Consider the following 22,418-nt stretch of genomic DNA (forward strand, 5'->3'; position numbering starts at 1 on the left):
TTAAATTCACAACTGTATCTTATAAAAGCTTTTTAGGGAGGTGGGAAATACAATTACTTGCAAGGATCAGAATATTCAATGTGGTTCTGACAGAGATTTTGTCCCTCTTACAATGAGAGGGGGTATCTTTTCAAACTACACTCTCCTCACCCAAAGATTCCAAAAGGACCACCCACCCCTATAAAGGGCATGGCCCTTTCATTGGGACTCACTACATATAATGACTGATATTATTGGACTTTTGAAAAATGTGGAAGAAATAAGATCTTGAGAACTACTGTGGATTTGAAAACTCTATCATTAACAGATAAGTAATTTTAATACAATAAACACAAACAAAATACTTTTCTGGCTTTCTGTATTTTAAGGTGGGATGTTAAAAGGCAGCTCTGTTTCCACACCTGACATTGAATTCTACCTGATCAATATTTGATATTAATTCACTTGACTAAGTATCTGAGTAATTATTTTCTTCTGTGCTTTTTTAAAGTTATTGTCCGTGCATCTCCAAGTTTTAAGGACAAGAAGGGACTTATGTTGTAGTTTTAATAGAAAAGATCTTCCCAATTAGATTGTATATCCTGTTAATTTAAGAATCTCAACTCTGATGAGCTAAATCTTTAGGCCGATATACTGAGACATTATCAGATATTTCCCTTTTTCCCAGCCCAAATAAAAATAAGTTATATGTAAAAACTGCCAATGCAATGCCAAATTTAAGTGTTTACCATGTAAATCAACAAACTCAGTCAAACTCAGACAGCCTTTGTATATAAAATGCAGAAGTGTACCATTTTGTAGTCCATTATTCACTCACTTTCAGAAAGAAAAAAACCTCTGAATTCTGGATATTTGTTATAATAATCTCCAAATTACCCATGCAGACCTACTAAACATTTTTATACATTAAAATATAACTTTTCTGAAATCATAAAAAAAGGCAGATGAAAGATTTCTCCATGTAAAAACAAAGATGCAATAAACAACGATAAGGTTGCCATGGGAAAAAATTCCCAATTCCAGCACAAGAACCTTCACTTGGCCCATGCACAGGCAGTCGGCTTTGCACACACGAAGCAGAAGGACTTACCCCCAGACAGGTGCCCTGCAGCTTTGCAGCCACTAATTGTCCCTACTCTTGGGTGAAATGTCCCTCCTTCTGACAAACAGACCTGTTGTCTCAGTATGCAGGTCAATGAGATGGAAAGGTCAAGAATATTCCTCGGTCTCCATCACTGGGTCTTATGAACCACACAAATTCTGCTTCCATTTCTTCCCAGCCCTTAGCCACAGTTCCTGTGGGCTTTAATAGCTTTATTAAACAGCACAGGTATTTCTTCTCAATTAGCTGACAAAATTAAAATAAAAATTGAGTGTGAGTCAGCTCTTTGCCATACCTAGCTACTTGTTTTCAGTCGAACCAGAAATTTCACTCAAGGTAAAGATTACTGCATGACTGGTTCCCTGACACCTAGGACAGTGCCTGAGACATAGTAGATGCTCCATAAATAGTTAAATGAGGACTGAATTTTGTAGAAATTCCAACAAGAGGCCTAGGGCTATTTGTGAAATTAGTCTAAAGGAAAGTTTTATTCTTGACAGCAATTCATTCTTTGAGACAAGAGGGTACCACCATTACCATTCACTCAAAAATAGAATAAGCATTTTAACATAATAAGGTGTTATGATTCTATCACACCAAGAGCATTCAACTGATTATGCCATCTGTCACTCTAACTCCTGTGGATTTGTCCTATGTACCAGCTGCAAAGAATTTCAGCTTTTTTGTAAAACAGCTGGCTGAGGCTTTATTTTCAACCAGGGTTGATTCTAAACTACTTAACACTTTTAAAATATTGGCTGCTTTTATTAGCATTGTTTGAATTCTAAATTAAATTTATTTTATTATTTATAAAATATTTATATGGTGTTGAGGCAATGGATTCCTAAAGATATTAAACGTTGAGAAAATATTTCAAAACAGTTACATGATCTAATATCTCATTTTCAATAAATAGACACATACTTTCTACCATATAAAAAAACAACAGTGAGTGCCTCTTTGAAGGTTTGCCACAAGCAACTGAAAATTGAAGCAAAGTAAAAACTGGACTATGAAAAAAACCCACTGTACACAAGGCACAGTCTTCTATGCACCCTCACCTATAACACTTTGATTCCAAATGCAAATAAACTTGATTCTTGAACACAATACAAAAACTACCACACAATCAACCATGAATGACTCTTGATATTATGGAATTGGCTGCTTCTGACAAACAGATCTGTTGTCTCAGTATGCAGGTCAATGAGCACTAAATAAAACCCTGGCTGTTCCATCTTAGGAGTAGATTGGAGACATCTACCAAGACTGCTTTAATTCCTAATTGTAGAGATGGGGTGGACGGAAGACTGACTGAAAAGCATCCCTCATGGCTGATCTGAAACATTTTAGGGCAATCTAAGATACTTTCATCTGTTCCACAGCCAGAGGAGAACAGAATGAGAGGCAACATCGCACTCCCTTCTTCTCCTTAATAATTAATCTAATCACTTGTTTAACACAGGGGGTAACCTTGCCCCTGGCTGCACTTTAATCCAAGCCTCACATTTTCAATAAGCAGACATAGGGCAGCACCTGTTGGCCTCTCTCATTAGAAAACACAGCAACCACACGCTCCTTTTAATAAGTTTGTTCAGATCTGCCTCTCCCAGACAAGACCACAGCAGGAAAGATAAACAATAGGTGGTTTTTAATCTAAAAAGAATAAAGTATTTATTTTTAGGAACTCAGAAGGTTGTGAAAAGAAACAAAAGGCTGAGCATAGAGGCACTCAATCTCTTTCATTAGAGGGAGACAGCTGAGGAGCGGCTCACAACCCCCACCTGGTGAACCTGGCCGCCCAGGGTATCTGAGACACCGGCAGAGGCGTGATGCAAAGAAAACTCTTCCCGTTCTCTGACAGCTCCTGTCGCGTGGTAAGTAACACTAACCCAAGAGGAAGGGGTCTGACTGAACATTGAATTCCAGAGATCTCCTCGTTTCCAAGTTATCTGACATACCATGCCCAAGTTCCTTCCTTGCTTTATATAATTTTTATAAAGTTTCCTCAAACCCTACTAACTGCTGGCATCTCAGAGTGCTGCTGCTTCAGAGGCATCAACATGTGCTTCTTACTTAAGACAAAAGACAAAATGTGTTTTTGCTGCCCGTGTCCTAAGAATTTTTTTTTTCATTTAAATCAGAATCCAGACACAAGCAGTTACATAACTGTTAGTTTTGCTGTTAGGCAAAAACAAATGAACAAAAAAACCAAGAACTGCAATAACTCTTAAAATATGTTGGAACTTGGCTTTATTCTCAGTTTATAGTATATAATAGTAAGTTCAATGCATATTTTCCCTTAGCTTGACTAGAGCCTCGGACAGAATGTCCATCCCTCACCCTCTTCCCTGGGGATGGCCAACACTGTAAGAAGTCAGGAGTGGTAGCAGCCACCAGTGTTCACATAAGCTTATTCCCGGGGGCATCGCACCCACCAATGACAACCAGCCAACAGACTGTCACTAGCAGTCAACTCATTCTCAATTTGTCAAACAAATACAGTCTTATCTAAGTTTTATATTCCTTCATTGTCGTTTGGCCTTTCTAACACAGGATAGAAAAAGAAAAAACACAACACCCCAATCCATGTGTTCTGCTCGACTCCAGCAGCAACCTGCTAGGACAGGGCAGCAGTCTTGGATCCCTGCTCAGAGTGTATCTCAGATCGCCTGTGGATTTCAATTGCTAGCTAGCCCTAGAGCTGCTGAAAATAAAGGCTCCTTTCCTAGCACCTGGCCAAGTCAACCTAACCTTGAGCACAGCAGGGCATCAATCAACACAAATAGCGAATATGTCCAGGAAGATCGCAGTACTGCCGTGCCATGGCAGCAGGAAACTGGGATTTGGTTCCAGAAAACCCGAGCTCCTGCTGCCGTATTCAATAGACCACAGGAATGGGGGCCAGCTGTGAGTCATCTACACTCAGCTTTCTCTGCCGTATCAAATGAACATTAGTTATCACATCACAAGGAACTGTCAACATGAAATTAGATGACAGGATGTATGTGAAAAACACCCCAGAAAATGTAAAAAAAGATAGCAGTCAGAGCAGTTACTATGTCACTGTCATTTTAACTCAACACGGCTATTGGATAATTCTTTGCACCAACTGGTGGCTGGACTAGACTTCCAAAAGGAAGGGAAAGCCCAGGGACCTGTCAGACTTCGCCTCCACCAGTCAAATGTACATTCAAGTCCTTAAAATCCTGCTGCCTTAGACTATCTTCTCAAACAAACAAGTCCAAGTTTAAAGATGGCTTGCCACAGAAACCCACCTGTGAAAGCCTCATAATTCCTTTTAGGCTTCACTGACCCCCAGATCCAAATTAACAGCAGTAAATCAATGCACCTTGATATCTGGTGTTACTGTTCCTAACAGACTTTTAAGGTTTTTTCATTTTTAGAGACTTTGACTCAAAATTAAAATATAAAAGCATTTGATGGATATCTTAAAAGATTATCTCAACCTTATGCAAATAAGAGAGCAGTAACCGAGACTATTCAAAATTACTAAATTAAAATTAACAATTTTTCATTTTTGTAGAATATTAAAAATATGAAAGGGATGGTCACTAATTTACTGCCTCCTGTCACTTGAAACATGTGTTTCAACTGAGGAAATACCACCACGATCACCACCACTGTTCTCAACATTAATATTATGAAGGCAATTGCTACTCTAAGAGCAGCTTCAAGATCCAAGTAAAATAAATTACTAATCCAAACATGTCTGTTAAAAGAAAAAAGCAGCCTGGTTCTTTATACTTTTTGTGAAAGATATTTGTCAAGAATTGTCCCACAATTGTCCCTTCTAGATTTTTAAAATAGCAAAATGATATTAAACCTAAGTTAGATTTATGATAAACAAAAATTTTAACTCCTATATTGATTTTTACTTTTAAAGTATTTTAGGACTCCTTATAATAAATAGTGAATGCTTCATTTATTTAGGCTGATTTAATACGACTTGGAACCTTAAGATGACTATTTTAGGCAAACATAAAGGTTTATAGTTAACATATACTGTTGATTATAACCACATTTTAATTGATGTCAGTGTCTGAGAATTCTGGAATGACACAGAAAACTTAAATAAAAGCGTCCATTTGCACACCAAGATTTCCTTAAGAAGGGCCCACTGCTTATAGGGCTCCTTTTTCCTTTTATCTTATGTCTCTACCCATGAGAAAATACATATCTGAAAAGTTTCAATCTGTGCATTTGAAATACATGTAGAAAGAAGGAATAATCTTAAAAAAAAAATTCCTTCTTGGCACTGTCACCTTGAAATCCTCTCCAATATTCTCATACAGTTAGGAGACTATGTCTGGTCATAATAGGACATTGTTTTGCAAAATGCATTGCTATTCATATACTGTCTTCAAGATTGCACCAGCTGAGTTTGTCAATTTCCAACTTAAAACACTACTTTAAACAGTATTTAGAAGGGTTAGGATCACCCAGGTTTTGATACAAAATTGTCCTTTCTAATTGATCTCGGTGACTGAAGTGGTGTGATGAGGAATTCTAATTAATTAATGCTTTTACTTCCACAATATACATGTCATTGTCCCTTTCTTGAATTTATATCTGGTTTGTACTTTTTAAAGAAGGCAATTTAAATTCTAAAAGTTGAATAAAAACAAATAACACAAAACATACTTCTATCACCATGAAATTTCTTGCATGTTTTTACTGCAACAAAAATGTCTTTGTTCTTCACTGGTTTTCCCTAAAAAACAAGGAAAAAAATATGCATATATGAGTCCATGTTCTCTTAACTTCATGCCCACATCATATTTCACATGCTCTAGAGGTCTGGTGCCCTGGTATCAGGGACATCACACCTGTTTCCAGAATGAGACTTGAGTGAGAAAAGGAACTGTAGTTCAACTGACAGCAAAGCCTTAAATGTTAGCCAGACTGGGCCTGAAATTCCAGCTCTACCACTCACACTCTACATCATCTGGACAGGTCCCTTCAGCTCTCTGACCTTCAGTCTGCCCTTTAAAAAATGGGAACAATAACCACCAGTAAGGCAGCTTTTATTCCACACATCATAAGCGTCCAATAAACACTGGTCAGCTACCTTCCCTTTCCTTTTTCTGGCTGGTGAAGATTTTGACAAAAGGAGAGAACTAAGGGGATGTCTCATTGAGAAATAAGAGATAACCCCCTTTGGTGCGCATGGCCTTATTTTGATGTTTAAAGCATTTTTATGGCCCTTTTATTGTCTACCCAAGTCTAGGCTACAGCGATGTTCTGTCCTTTGGATCACTTCAGACTCCTTGGTGAGGGGGACTGCAGCCCCTGAACTGGCTCCAGCCAAGCTGACCACTCAGAGGACAGGCGGTACACAGAGATCTGTGGACAACCCGCTCCCAGGCCATGGACTGCATCAGGGCTTTTCTGACTGCTTTATCACCTGTCCTAGGCAGGCCTTCAATAAAATTCAGTCATGCCTTCTACATCACTTGGGTCTGGTTTAGAGTGATATCTTACCACAGCTTTATCTTGTTACTCAAGGCACCAGGTCATCCTTCTGCCTCCTAGATTCACTAGAGCAAGCATTAAAGAACAAGCCAGCATAATGTCTACAATTGGGCAAACATTACAGATTCTTGGCATTGTTGCAATGTGTGTGAACACATATTCATCTTTCAAAATGTGACACACAGACTTCTGTGTGACTGACTGAGAACAACAGGTAACATGAGAGTTGAAAAAGCTTCCTTATGAGGAAGAAGGAGCAACAACCCAGAGAGTCTCAGGGGTTTTCAGGCTCATCCTGGGGATGGGACTGCAGGTCTGCCAAAATGAGGGAGCGCATTCTGGAAGTTCTGGCCAGTCTCAGGGGTATCGGAGCAAGGTTGGCAGCCAGGGCGTAGCGAGATGGGCCTGCAGAGTGGCTTGGGTGTTACGGGAAACGTCTAGAATTGCCTTTCAAGGACATGGAACAGGTATTCCGATACACATGCGCTGAAGCACCGGCAAAAGAAATGACTGAAGAGCTGGGCAGGTGACCAGCACTAAGGCTCCAGAGGAAGACAGTGCATCACACCGCACTCCCCACCTCTCACTGTACAACCTCTGCAAGGAACACTCATCTCTCCCTCTGCTTAGTGGGGCGAGACAGTGCTTTCCTTAGAGGGCTGTGAGGAGGAGAAACAGGATGGATGGTTCTTACCCAGCACAGAGAAAATGTTGACTATTTTCAGTACATACAATGCTGGGACAACATATTCACAGCGGAAGGTTTTCTTCCATTACTTACACAAAGGGGCAGGAAAGAGTGGAATGTGGTAGCACAGTGGGCGTCCATGCTGTCAGTACACAACTCAGGCACTGGAGTAAGGGGGGGGCCGTCACCTTTGTCCCAGATGTAGAGGGCCATCTGCCAGATGACAGGAGATCAGCAGTGAGGGAGGGCTCAGCAGCCCACATGGAGGAGAGGGTGCAAACAGCTCTTCTAGAGGCAGTGTTAGAGTGAGGCATGTCCATCTGTCCACATTCAACAGTTTGTTTGTTTTTAATTACAAAAACAGGAATTCCATGAGTTGATCTACCTTTATTTAATAACTATTAACAAAGAATCAAATTTATGACATTCAAAAAATTCCACAGTTGTCATAAGTAACTGCAGGGGACCTATGCTGAGGATTCTCAAACATCACAGAAGAAGATGCAGGAAATATAATCCTGACTGGTTCCCTGCAGTGTGGTAACGACACAGCTTCCACCCAACTGGCTGAAAACATGTCAAAATGTGGGCAGAATATCTTTAAAATCGTTGTAAATGGACTGCTAAACTGGCACAAAGTGTGGAGCTTGTGAGGACAAGATGCAAGAGTTTGAGAAGCTGGGAGGCGCCACCAATGATAGCCGTCTCCGGCAGGTACCAGCCGAGCCCCGGGGACGCTGAGTTTCTGATGCGAGTCAAAGCATGCAGCCTGTGACCCACCGAGGGGGTGTCTAACAGCAAACCCCACACAGAGCTGCGACTCCGGAGCTAGACGGAGGGGAAAACTGTCTCCACATCTCCTCTGGGATTTTGTTACCAAAAGTTAGGCCTCCTTAAGTGTGCCACTTATGTGGTCCAAACATCTCAGAGGGACTTCAAGTGGCCCCACAGCAGTACAACCTCCAGCAGCAAAAGCAAGTGCAAGTCCTCACTGTGGAGCCGGGACCTCCACACAGGACTCCAAGGTCACGAGATCAAGTCCCAGAGGCACAGGAGCACTCAGAGGAAAGAAACCACAGAAGCATAAAGAAATGAGCTGACTAACCAGCGCCAGCAGACTTCCAGAGTCAGGGCAAGGAGTGACCATGGTGGGGAGAAGACGCACGGCGGTGGGGGAGGAGGTACCCTCAGGGCACACAGAACACCTTTCACATTAGAAGACGTGGGCTTCTGATTACTGAGACTTTTAACCAAACAAACCATGACATACCTCGTGTTTCAAATCTATCGTAAAGTCGGACCTCAGGGACTCACTCTTTAACCTCTTGGTAAGCCTAGAAAATAAGAGACAATTTGAGGGGTTTTCTTAAACCAGAAAAAGTGCCAAACAAGAATAAAACATTCTTGAAACTTTCCCATGTTTGAAAACGGGCCAAACTCTGGCCTCAATGGAGCAACGCCCCAGCTGGGCAAAGCATCGCACTCTGGTGGGCATGCCAGGTGGATCCCAGTCAGGTGCATGCGGGAGTCTGTCTGAGTGCCTTCCTGCTTTTAACTTCAGAAAAACACAAAGGAAAAAAAAAAAAGAGAGAAAACATGCCAAGGTACAAATTTTAAAATAAAAATAGGAGTTAAATTGCCTTGAGGCAAAGGACTATGAAAATGCAAAGCTTGTTGAAAATGTAACATTCATTATTATAGCGTCTAGCAAATAACAAAATACAACACAAAACAATACAATAAAATACAATTTTTGACTGCAAGGGGCAAAAAGCCTTTGTAAATTCCAGGCTTAGCAAAAGGTTAAATTCTCCCCCCTTCACCTCCATATTGACTATGATGCTGAGTATTTGCACCCACTTCACTTGATTGCTAAAGTTGCTGGAAGCAATTTATATGCCCTTCCTCTCACTCTTTGTTTGTTCAGAAGTTGGTTGATTTCCTTTATGCATGGTAGGGGGATTCCTCTTTATGCTTTGGGGGAGTTCCTGTTTTTGCCTCAGATGTGTAACTTTGTATCAAGGACTTCTTTGTTTGCATATGGCTATATAATAAAGTAAACTGGGGCTATGGGGCACTCAGATATTGCCATCAGCATTGAAGAAGTCTCCTGATCCCATCCTTTTTTCTCAATGAGTCTGTTTTCTTAATTCCGCACCATTCTCACTCAAGACCCAGAATTATTAGCCGCGCTGGTCTGCGGCAAGTGGCACCAGAACAGGGACTCGAGTACAAGAAAACTAAACTAAAGGCAGGTGACAGAACTCCCCAAGTGTGCACAGTGAGTAAATAAAGTGTTTTGTTTTTTTTTCCTGAAGCTGGAAACGGGGAGAGACAGTCAGACAGACTCCCGCATGCGCCCGACCTGGATCCACTCGGCATGCCCACCAGGGGCGATGCTCTGCCCACCAGGGGGTGATGCTCTGCCCCTCCAGGGCGTCGCTCTGCGGCGACCAGAGCCACTCTAGCGCCTGGGGCAGAGGCCAAGGAGCCATCCCCAGCGCCCGGGCCATCCTTGCTCCAATGGAGCCTTGGCTGCGGGAGGGGAAGAGAGAGACAGAGAGGAAGGAGGGGGTGGAGAAGCAAATGGGCGCTTCTCCTATGTGCCCTGGCCGGGAATCGAACCCGGGTCCCCCGCACGCCAGGCCTACGCTCTACCGCTGAGCCAACCGACCAGGGCCAGTAAAGAAAGTTTTTGAGGAGAGTATAATTGGGAGTAAAAAATTATGGGACAATCAGGGTCAAAAGTAGAGGACCTTTTTGTAAGAATAGTTATGCAGTTAGAATGCTTTTTGTGATATGTTCAAGATGTGTGCCTGTTTCCTGGAGGAGAGAATGGTTATTTCTGCTACAGGGGAGCAAGTAGGTAAAGTTCTGAGAAGGCAGTGGTGTGAGGAGACTATGGTAGGAGGAATAAAAGTGGCAGTCTCTCTGGCAGTTGGTGCTGTACTTTGCAGCTTGGGGACCGAGGAATGTAGGACAGTGTGGTTGCCTCTGGTTCTCTCTGGCTTCTTAGTCTGCTACTCAGCTGAAGTAGAGGTAGGGGAGAAATCTCACATAGTCAACCTGAACTGCCGGTTACAGCAACTATAGATTTTGAGAATGGATAGGAGACTCAGGTATTAAGAAAGTTACAGCTTTTCCTGTTATGGTCTGATTTTCTTTAATGTTTTAACTACAGTCTTCTGAACTATCACTTTGTTTCTTTCTTATTCTTTGCCTGGAAATTGAGGCAGGGGACCCCTGGTGGATCTGACTATAGAAAATATCCCAGCAGCTGCCAAAAAAAATTTTCTTGGGGAAATTTTGTTTAGTCACATACTTCAGTTCCTCTGTCAGAAAATGACCTGACTAAAATCAGGCAGGCATCTTTCTAATCTGGATGTGCTCTGAAATCCCAGTTTCTCTCTGATTTGTCTGGTTCGTCTAATTCTTGTTTCTGTTTAGTCTTTGTTTAATGTTGTCTAAAATGTGCCTGTTTTTAAGGCCTGAATTAAGTCCTTGCATGCAAAAATTGGAAATGCCAGCTCTAATATTGAAAAAATAAAATTATTTTAGAACTTGTAAGGAGTGCTCATTTAAATTTAAATAGAATAGAATGTAGATCCTTAAGACTTACTGATTTGGTTAGTGCATTGTGAGGTATGTTCAGAGTTAGGAGCCAAATAGAATTCAAGTATTAGGATTAATCAAAGTTATATGTTATACTTGTGTTTTTGTGCATAAATTGTCTTGTTTATGTGTAAGGCTATATACTCAGGTAAGTAAAACAAAGGAATTGAGCAAGATTAAGCAGGGCCCTAATAAGTCATTTCAAGAATTTGTCTCAAGCTCCTTCAGGCAGTTAGAAGAATAGTATAAGGATGCTAATTCTGCTTCTCAGGCCACATCCTGCAAAAGGGGCCCTGAAGAAATTGGGGATTTGGCTCCTCTGATTTTGCCTATTGGATTCAAAAAATTGGTCAGAATGCCCTGAAATGGAACAAAAAATACAAGGGCGTAAATTTAAAGGACTTTTAGATACTGGGGCTGATATATCTGTTATTGCTGAGCTACATTGGCCTCCTTACTGGCCCACTTATGCAGCAGCCACAGAATTACAAGGTATAGGACAGAGTAAATCCCCTCAACAAAGCTCTAGTTTTTTACAATGGAAAGATAAAGGTCATTCTGGACTTTTTCAGCCGTATGTGCTCCCTGGATTTCCAGTTAATTTGTGGGGTAGAGATGTTTTGAAAAATATGGAAGCATTGTTTGTCAGTCCTAATGGTTTAGTCAGTACTCAGATGCTTGATCAGGGATTTTTGCCCACCAAGGGACTAGGGAAAGAACAGTGGGGAATTCTCTCCCCCATAGAAGAGGCACCCAATACCAGAAGGCATGGATTAGGATATCAAAATTTAGCATAGGGGCCTTGGTAGCTCCTGCTACCCCAATAATGCATTGTGCAGACCCAATTACTTGGAAGTCAGATAACCCTGTATGGGTAGACCAATAGCCCCTTTCTTAGGAGAAACTTAAGGCAACTGTGCGATTGGTACAAGAGCAGTTAGAGCTTGGGCACACTGAACCTTCTAATAGCCCATGGAATATGCCTATATTTGTTATTAAAAAGAAGTCAGGAAACAGGAGGCTATTACAAGATTTGAGAGCAATAAATAAGACTATGGGAATTATGGGTCCTCTCCAGCTAGGATGCCCTTCTCCTACTGCCATTCCATGGAATTTTTGCCTTGTAATTATTGACTTGAAGAATTGCTTTGTTACTATTCTTTTAAGCCCTAATGATTGCAAGCATTTTGCATTCAGTGTTCCTTCACTTAATTTCCAGGATCCCATGGAGCAATACCAGTGAAGAGTTTTGCCTCAAGGTATGGCTAACAGTCCTACCTTGTGCCAAAAATACATTTTTCAAACTATCTCTCCAGTACAAAGGCAGAACCCTAAGGCGTACATAATTCATTATATAGATGATATTCTTATTGCTCATACAGATAAAAACATTGTGTTGACCATTTTGCAACAACTAGAATGTTCTTCAAAAGAATCAGGACTTTATACAGCTCCTGAAAGGGTACAGCAATCTTTACCTTTCTCTTATTTAGGAAAAATTATTCAGGGACAACAAATTCTTCCACAAAAATTAGAAATCAGGACAGATCATTTGCAAACTTTAAACAATTTCCAAAAATTATTAGAAGATATTAATTGGCTTAGACCTTCCTTGAAATTAACTCCTGGGGAACTGAAGCCACTTTTTGATATTCTTAGAGGCTCAGCTGAACCAGCTTCTCCTCAGCTACTTACAGCTGTGGGACAGCAAGCTATAAAGCTTGTAGAAAAAGCCTTGCAACAAGCACAACTAAAATGCATAAATCCTGAAGAATCAATTGCCTTACTAATTTGTCCCTCAAGTTACACTCCAACGGGACTATTGTGGCAAGCTTCAGGTCCTATTGAATGAATTCATTTAGCTGTTACTCCTAAGAAAGTTTTATCTCCGTATTTTGATCTTATTGCCTCCTTGATTATCGACGGGCATAGGCGACTTTTATAGCTTATAGGTTTTGAGCCTCAAATTACTGTTGTTCCTTTTTCAAAGGATCAACAACAATGGCTCTGGGAAACTTCCACTAAATAGCAAATCGCTTTTGCAAATTTTACAGGCCAAATTGATTCTCACTACCCAGCTGATAAAATAGTTCAATTTTCAAGCCCTGGCCAGTTGGCTCAGTGGTAGAGCGTCGGCCTGGCGTGCGGGGGACCCGGGTTTGATTCCCGGCCAGGGCACATAGGAGAAGCGCCCATTTGCTTCTCCACCCCCCCCTCCTTCCTCTCTGTCTCTCTCTTCCCCTCCCGCAGCCAAGGCTCCCTTGGAGCAAGGATGGCCTGGGCGCTGGGGATGGCTCCCGGGCCTCTGCCCCAGGCACTAGAGTGGCTCTGGTCGCGGCAGAGTGACGCCCCGGAGGGGCAGAGCGTCACCCCCTGGTAGGCAGAGCGTTGCCCCCTGGTGGGCGTGCCGGGTGGATCCCGGTTGGGCGCATGCGGGAGTCTGTCTCTCCCCATTTCCAGCTTCAGAAAAAATACAAAAAATATATATATTAAAAAAAATAGTTCAATTTTCATTAATTACACACTTGTCTTTCCTAAGATAATTGTTAATAAGCCCATTCCTGAAGCACCTGCAGTCTTTACTGATGGGTCCAGCTCAGGAATAGCTGGCTTAATAATCGATGGATAAGTTTATACTGAAAACAGTCACCTTAAAATCAGCTCAAAGAGTAGAATTACATGCCATTATCATTGCTTTTCAGCAGACAGCAAATATTTACTTGTGGTTATTTCCACTATAGACACTGCTGTCTTAGGGACAACTGCTGATGAGAAACTATTGCAGCAATTTTTCCTTCAAAGACTTGTACATCAACATAGAGCTTCATGTTTTATAGGACATATTTGAGCTCACTCCATGCTCTCTGGAGCTTTAGCACTGGGAAATGCCTTTGTTGATCAAACTACCCAAAAGAAAATTATTGGAGCAACCATGACAGGTCAAGCAATCCAGTCTCATACAATTCTTCACCAGAACGCTGCAGCCCTGCGTAAACAGTTTCAACTTTCTCGGGAAGCAGCACAGCAGATTGTTAAATCCTGTCCAAGGTGTCCTATACTACAATCTGTCCTTTTGTTTGGAGTTAACCCTTGAGGACTCCTACCAGGACAACTTTGGCAAATAAATGTTACTCATATACCTTCATTTGGCAAACAGTCCTTTGTCCACGTTACAGTGGATACTTATTCTGGATTTATGGTAGCCTCTGCCAAACAGGAGAGGCTTCTAAACATGTTATAGCTGTCTGTATGTATTTTCAATTATTGGACTTCCTAAACTGATTAAAACTGACAATACTTCTACATATGTAGGAAAAGCATTTACTATATTTTGTCAAACCTTTCAAATTACAGGTATTTCTTACAATCTTTAAAATCAAGATATTATTAAAGTGTACTCAGCAAATATTTAAGTTCAATTTTAAAAAATATAAAAGGGGGAGTCATATCCTGGAATCATGCTTTTTACTTAAAAAAAATTCTTTTGAATGCTGATGTACAGGAGATGCCAAACCTCTTTCTCCTGCAAACTTCTACCCTCTTTTATTTGATCCAGCTAATAATGCTGTTTTTTCTTTTTCCAAGCAGCTCCAGATATACGGGAAAAGTTTATATAGGCAGATGAAGGACCCTCAAACCCCTCAGTGAGATCTTCTGAGCATGGCTTTTAAAGTCTATAATGACCAAGAGGCAGACAAAGCCCAAAAGAGATCAGGTGAAAAACCGGCTCTTGGCATATGCCTTTAAAGGCTCCAACACCCTGAATGGGCCTCATAGGACTCCATCAGGGCCTTGCTTCAATAATGGAAAGGAAGGTCACTGAGCTAAAGCCTGCCAGGCTTCTCGGCCCCCACCAGGGACATGCCTTTCCTGTGGGAAAAATGGACACTGGAAGGTAAGCTGCCCCCTCGCTCCTCTAAGGGAGGGTTCAGTCTCTTCCAGCCCTGCTCCAGCCACCTGTGAACTGACCTTGCCCAGCCTGCTGAGACTTGCCACTGAAGGCTAAAGGTGCCCATAGCCATCGGCCCCATCTACATCACTGTGGATGAGCTAGGGTATTTCTTCCAAGTAGCAGGTAAACTAATCTTATTTCTTATGGACACAAGGGCCACTTACTCTGTCTTGCCTGAATATTCGGGTTTTTATTCATCCCTCGAAGATCTCTGTTGTGGGTGTTGATAGTCCTATTTTCTGCTGCTTTGTTTTATAGTGTCTCTTTTATTCCTCTTGCCTCAATGTCCCATGAGGCTGGAACCTACTCCTAATTCAGAGCTCTCTTTCTCCTTTTTGCCAACTTCTGTTATGAATTTACCTTTGCCAACCAGCATAGTGTATCCCAAGGTTCTCCTCACCACCCCATGGCTGTAAAGCTCCAGGGAAAGGCCCCCTGGGTTCATCTCTCCAGTTTAAAGAAAATGGAAGCTCCGTCTCCATACGTGTTGCAGATGGTTTTTGGAGTCTACCTGAATCGTTACCAGCTAAAAGCAGCAGGCATTGGGACTTGGATGAGAGCTGCAAAGTATAATGTGACAATTCCAGTGCCATGTGGACTTTTCCTGGACTCCTGCTTCTTGTGACAGCTTTTTTTTTTTCTTTTTGTACTTTTCTGAAGCTGGAAATGGGGAGGCAGTCAGACAAACTCCCGCATGCGCCCGACCAGGATCCACCTGGCACGCCCACCAGGGGGCGATGCTCTGCCCCTCCAAGGTGTCGCTCTGTCGCAACCAGAGCCAGTCTAGCGCCTGAGGCAGAGCCCATGGAGCCATCCCCAGCGCCCGGGCCATCTTTGCTCCAATGGAGCCTTGGCTGCAGAAGGGGAAGAGAGAGACAGAGAGGAAGGAGAGGGGGAGGGGTGGAGAAGCAGATGGGCACTTCTCCTGTGTGCCCTGGCCAGGAATTGAACCCGGGACTTCCACACGCCAGGCCGACACTCTACCACTGAGCCAACCGGCCAGGGCTGACAGCTCTTAATGGACTGAACTGGGGTTGGGAATGTGGAATGATGATGGTGCCAATATGGACTTGGTGAAATTACATTAACATATTAAGGACATTTAAAACAGCAAAGACTCTATTATAGATCCTACTGTATTGGCTAAAAGTTTGCTTGATAATCTAAAAGGCTTTAATCCCTTTAATGTATTAGAGTACTTGTTTGGATATCTGTTAGCATTGGCTATACTAATTTTGTGTTTATTCTGTATTTTTTCAGTCTGCCTCCAAATAAGAATCTGGGAACTAGGAAATCAGATGAGTGCAAATCTCAGCACACAAATTAAAAATAAAAGGAGAATATGTTGTAGTCTGTAAGTGGCAAAAAGCCTTTGTAAATTCCAGGCTTAGCAAAAGGCTAAGCTCTCCCCCAACCACCTCCATATTGGCTATGATGCTGAGTATTTGCACCCACTTCACTTGCTTGCTTAAGTTGCTGGAAGCAATTTACATGCCCTTCCTTTCACTCTTTGTTTATTCAGATGTTGGTTGATTTCGCTTATGCATGGTAGGGGGATTCCTGTTTATGCTTTCAGAGAGTTCCTGTTTTTGCCTCAGATGTGTAACTTTGTAACAAGGACTTCCTTGATTTGCATATGGCTATATAATAAAGCAAACTGGGGCCATGGGGCACTCAGATATTGTCATCAGCATTGAAGAGGCTTCCTGATCCCATCCTTTTTTCTCAATGAGTCTGTTTTCTTAGTTTCGCACTATTCTCCCTCAAGACCCAGAATTACAAGCCGCGCTGGTCCACGGCATACAATATATTAAATACCTTTTAAAAATAGCCCTTATGTTTGCTGACTGCTGATTGACCTCATACTACATAATGACAGAGAAAAAATAAGAAAAACAAAAAGCTTGCTTTTCACCCTCCAACTTTTAATAACCCAAAGTACAATCTGTGGATGAAAGCATATGGTGTCAGGAAAGAATAAATTGCATTTCACATTATTTTCTTGATTAAAACGTCCTCAATGGCTTGCTAGGATACAGAATCAAGCCTGGGCCCAGGCACAGGAGCCCCTGTGCTGCCCCCTTCCCCCACACCCTCCCCAACCCCTCTGTACCCACCTGTCCCACACAGGGCACACTCCTGCCTGCTCTCCTCTCCTCTGCACAGCTGCCTTGAATGCCCTCACCCAAACTTAACTTGGCAAACTTTCCTCAAGACCAAAACTCAAGGCCAGCTTCTCTGTGAAATCGCATTATTGTTTTTGTGCACACCCTGCATGAGCTGTTCCCCGCCAGCATTGCCCACCAGTGGGGCTAGGGCGAGCCTTGGGGAGCAGCCTAAATGAACAAGGGTGAAAGACTGATTCTTAGCTGAGTGAGCTAGGATGACGTAAGTCCTAAGACCACTGGAATTCCACACATCCTATATTCATCTAGGGGGCTAGAGACAAGATGATTGGTGCCAATTACAGATCTCCTAATACATGTATTTTAACTATTAAGAAATAGTGAGCCCTGTCTAGTTGCCTCAGCAGCAGAATGTCGGCCCGGCATGTGGTCCCGGGTTTGATTCCCAGCCAAGGCACACAGAAGAAGCACCCATCTGCTTCTCCACCCTTCTCCCTCTCCTTCCTTTCTATCTTTCTCTTCCCCTCCCACAGCCAAGGCTCCATTGGAGCAAAGTTGCCCTGGGCACTGAGGATGGCTCCATGGCCTCTGCCTCAGGCTCTAGAATGGCTCCAATTGCAACGGAGCAACTCCCCAGATGGGCAGAACATTGCCCCCTGGTGGGCTTGCTGGGTTGATCCCAGTAGGGTGCATGTGGGAATCTGTCTGACTCCCCACCCCTTCTCACTTCAGAAAAAAAAAATAATAATAATAATAGTGATTTTAAGAGAGAAAATAGTTTTTAAGAGAGAAAGTAGTAATGAGTTTCAAACATTTCTTTTTTTTTTTTTTTTTCTGAAGCTGGAAACGGGGAGAGACAGTCAGACTCCCGCACGCGCCTGACCGGGATCCACCCGGCACGCCCACCAGGGGGTGAAGCTCTGACCCTCCAAGGTGTCGCTCTGTTGCAACCAGAGCCACTCTAGTGCCTGGGGCAGAGGCCAAGGAGCCATCCCCAGCGCCCGGGCCATCTTTGCTCCAATGGAGCCTTAGCTGCGGGAGGGGAAGAGAGAGACAGAGAGGAAGGAGAGGGGGAGGGGTGGAGAAGCAGATGGGCGCTTCTCCTGTGTGCCCTGGCCGGGAATCGAACCCGGGATTTCTGCACGCCAGGCCAACGCTCTACCACTGAGCCAACCGGCCAGGTCTTGTTTCAAACATCTTTATTGAGTTTTTAGCCTGTTGAGCCACAAAGATTTCTTCAAAAATATACTTTTTTTTGCCTGACCAGTAGGTGGCGCAGTGGATAGAGCATCGGATTGGGACACAGAGGACCCAGGTTAGAAACCCTGAAGTCGCCAGCTTGAGTGCAGGCTCATCTGGTTTGATCAAGGCTCACCAGTTTGAGCCCAAGGTCACTGGCAAGGGGTCACTTGGTCTGCTGTAGCTGCCCCCCTCAGGCCAAGGAGCATATGAGAAAGCAATCAATGAACAACTAAGGAGCTGCAACACCGCAACAAAGAATTGATGTTTATCTCTCTCCCTTCCTGTCTGCCTGTCCCTATCTGTCCCTCTCTCTCTGTCACAAAAATAAAATGAAATTAAATCAAAAATGTACTTTTTATTAGAGGAAAGACAAAGAAGGGTTATAATTTAAGTTCAGTTATAAAGTAACTGTCTCATGTTTGATATTAACAGTCTGGTGGCACCCAACCCCCAAAAAGCCCATGCAATCTCTGTTACATTCCTGCTGGTGTATCTGCCCAGGGATCTGAGTGAGAGGGCGGTGAGTACATGAAGAGACTATGTCTCAGATATGTTCCAATATACATTAAGAGGGGGAAAAAAATCCGCCTTGGCATGGAATCTTGTCCAGTTCAAATTCTGCTCATTTGGGCCAAAATTTTAAAATAAACTATATCAAGGTAGCTTTGGAATCTGTACTCACTTCAAGTGCCTCCAAATTCTGATCAGATCACATTCAGACTCCAAAGTCAAAAAGAGACATGCCTGGACTCGCTGCTACAGCAGGGTAAACAAACCTGACCAGAGTCCAACAGCATGTGACGCCTGTTGAGAGACGGTCACACTTCACATGCCCCTCAACAGACGGTCTACACTCTGAACTGATACCTTAAACATGCTGTCTGCTCTGTCTTTTTATTTTCTTGCTTTCTTTTTTTTGCGTGCATGAATGGGCCAGACAGACAGAAAGAAAGAGATTTGAGAAGCATCAACTTGTAGCTACATCACTTTTAGTTCATTAATTGCTTCTCATACATGCCTTGAGCAGGAGAGGGGGCTCAAGCCAAGCCAGTGACCCCTTGCTCAAGCTACCAACCTTGGGCTCAAGATATTGACCTTGGGATCATGTTGATGATCCAGCTCAAGCTGGCAACCCCACTCTCAAGCCAGATGAGCCTGTGCTAAAGTCGACAACCTTGGAGTTTCGAATCTGGGACCTCAGCATCCTGAGTCAATGTTCTGTCCACTGTGCCACTACCAGTCAGGCTATCTTTAAGTTTTTCTCATTCAATTCTTGAAATTTTTTCTTTGCGGGGAGCCTTAGAGGGGAACAAAGTGAAAACAATGAATAGAGTATCTTTGAGATGGACAATGACTGACTGGAGGACAAATAATTATGTGCACAAACATTTTTAAGTGGCTGTGTCTAGCAACCCACAGAGTGACGGTTACCTCAACGTCACCAACTTCATGTTGATGGGTCACCTCGTGTGACGGTGTGACACTCAAGCCCAAGCCAGTCAGTTACCTTGTAAATGCGTTCAAGTCCTAAAAGTGTGCAGGGTGTTCCCCTAACTTAAAAGGCTAGTCCTAGTGCTGGGAAGTAGTGTTCATTTTTCTGTATACCAAACAAAACAGCACAAGTGTTTTTAAATGCTAATTTCAGAACCAAGAACTACAGAAAAACAATTAAGGCCAGAAATCTCCATTGCTTCCACTATTTCCCCATTATTCAGTCCCTGTCATACATGACATTTGATATTCAGTTGTCTTAATTTTTTTTGACAGAGACAGAGAGAGAGTCAGAAAGAGGGAGAGACAGGAAGGGAGAGAGATGAGAAGCATCAATTCTTCACTGTGGCACCTTAGTTGTTCAGTGATTGCTTTCTCATATGTGCCTTGACCAGGGGGCTACACAGTGACCCCTTGCTAAAGCCAGTGACCTTGGGCTCAAACCAGCAACTATGGGGTCATGTCTATGATCCCATGATCAAGCCAGCTACCCTGCACTCAAGCTGGTGAGCCCCCACTCAAACCAGCGACCTTGGGGTTTTGAACCTGGGTCCTCCACATCCCAGTCCGATGCTCTTATCTACTGCGCCACCGTCGGGTCAGGCTCAGTTGTCCTATTTTTAAAGGGTATTAAGCCATGCCCCAATAACAGTTCTAATGACTAGACTGGAAACTACAGGATACATAAGTCCTCTTTGACTCCATTCTGGAAATCTTCCTAGAGACTTTTTTTTTTTTAAGTGAAAAGTGAGAGGCAGAGTGAAAGACTCCCACATGTACCTCAACTGGGATCCACCTGGCAAGCCCCCTACCAGGCAACGCTCTGCCCATATGGGGCCAATGCTCTACTATTCTACAACTGAGCTATTTTAGCACTTGAGGCAAGGCCATGGAGCTATCATAAGTGCCCAGTGCCAACTTGTTTCAACCGAGCCATGGCTCTGGAAGGGGAAGAGAGAGATAGAGAAGGGGGAATAGAAAAGCAGACTGTCATATCTCCTGTGTGCCCTAACTGAGAATCAAACCCGGGACATCGATACACTAGGCTGACGCTCTACCACTGAACCAACTGGCCAGGGCCCTAGAGACTTTTCTAGTCCCACTTGTGAGCCAGTCAATAGGGCGAGCTGTTGAAGAAAATCTAGGTAAGGTTTGCTCGTGGGAAAACAATGGAGAACTTACTCAATCCTATAATAACAACTACTGAAGAAAGAACGTTATTGGACATTACAATAATGAGTTTCTCTGAAGACACAACATGATTTCATTGACACTATTGTTAGAGTGTCCCATAGATGGGTCAGAATGTTGAAGAATGTTAACTCAAACCTCACTAATGTGACACTGCTAGCACAAATAATATTTTTGGTGGGAAATAGTATAAGAAAATGTGTGTCATGACTATCTTTAAGTAACCAGATTTTCTGATGACATCAGCTAAAGAAATACTTTTGCAACTGTAGCTGCAAATTGTCTCCGACCTACTAAGTGGGCTACAGAGTCAAGGAGACAGGGAATCAGCATTCCTCAGAGGGTGCTGTCAGTCGCCTGTACAATACAGCCTCCACTTCCTGCTTCCAAAGAGATTCTGGTTTTGATTAATTCTTTTTTTTTCCAGTTTTTTTTTTTTTTTTTTTTTTTAAATTTTATTTTTTTAATGGGGTGACATCAATAAATCAGGATACATATATTCAAAGATAACAAGTCCAGGTTATCTTGTCGTTCAATTATGTTGCATACCCACCACCCAAAGTCAGATTGTCCTCTGTCACCTTCTATCTTGTTTTCTTTGTGCCCCTCCCACCCCCTATCCCTCTCCCATTCCCCCCTCCCCCCCGTAACCACCACACTCTTATCAATGTCTCCTAGTTTCACTATTATGTCCCACCTACGTATGGAATAATACAGTTCCTGTTTTTTTCTGATTTACTTATTTCGCTTCGTATCATGTTATCAAGATCCCACCATTTTGCTGTAAATGTTCCGATGTCATCATTTCTTATGGCTGAGTAGTATTCCATAGTGTATATGTGCCACATCTTCTTTATCCAGTCATCTATTGATGGGCTTTTTGGTTGTTTCCATGTCCTGGCCACTGTGAACAATGCTGCAATAAACATGGGGCTGCATGTGTCTTTACGTATCAATGTTTCTGAGTTTTGGGGATATATACCCAGTAGAGGGATTGCTGGGTCATAAGGTAGTTCTATTTTCAGTTTTTTGAGGAACCACCATACTTTCTTCCATAATGGTTGTACTACTTTACATTCCCACCAACAGTGGATGAGGGTTCCTTTTTCTCCACAGCCTCTCCAACATTTGCTATTACCTGACTTGCTAATAACAGCTAATCGAACAGGTGTGAGGTGGTATCTCATTGCCGTTTTGATTTGCATTTCTCTAATAGCTAAAGAAGATGAGCATCTTTTCATATATCTGTTGGCCATTTGTATTTCTTCCTGGGAGAAGTGTCTATTCATATCCTCTTCCCATTTTTTTATTGGATTGTTTGTTTGTTTGTTGTTGAGTTTTATGAGTTCTTTGTATATTTTGGATATTAGGCCCTTATCTGAGCTGTTGTTTGAAAATATCATTTCCCATTTAGTTGGCTTTCTGTTTATTTTGTTATCAGTTTCCCTTGCTGAGCAAAAACTTCTTAGTCTGATGTAGTCCCATTCATTAATTTTTGCCTTCACTTCTCTTGCCATT

At 42.6% G+C, this 22,418-nt stretch overlaps 1 protein-coding gene across 1 annotated transcript in view; it reads right to left on the reverse strand.

Annotated features, from left to right (window-relative positions):
* The window catches only part of B3GLCT (beta 3-glucosyltransferase), a 146,432-nt gene that overhangs the window by 33,792 nt on the left and 90,222 nt on the right, over nucleotides 1–22,418 (reverse strand). The window contains exons 8-10 of the mRNA XM_066258909.1: nucleotides 8,557–8,620; nucleotides 7,380–7,499; nucleotides 5,768–5,837 (exon numbers count right to left, since the gene is read on the reverse strand). Coding sequence (XP_066115006.1) covers nucleotides 5,768–5,837; nucleotides 7,380–7,499; nucleotides 8,557–8,620 — 254 coding nt within the window. The remainder of the gene's footprint in view (nucleotides 1–5,767; nucleotides 5,838–7,379; nucleotides 7,500–8,556; nucleotides 8,621–22,418) is intronic.

Source organism: Saccopteryx bilineata, chromosome 2 (genome assembly GCF_036850765.1).
Source record: "Saccopteryx bilineata isolate mSacBil1 chromosome 2, mSacBil1_pri_phased_curated, whole genome shotgun sequence".
NCBI lineage: Eukaryota > Metazoa > Chordata > Mammalia > Chiroptera > Emballonuridae > Saccopteryx > Saccopteryx bilineata.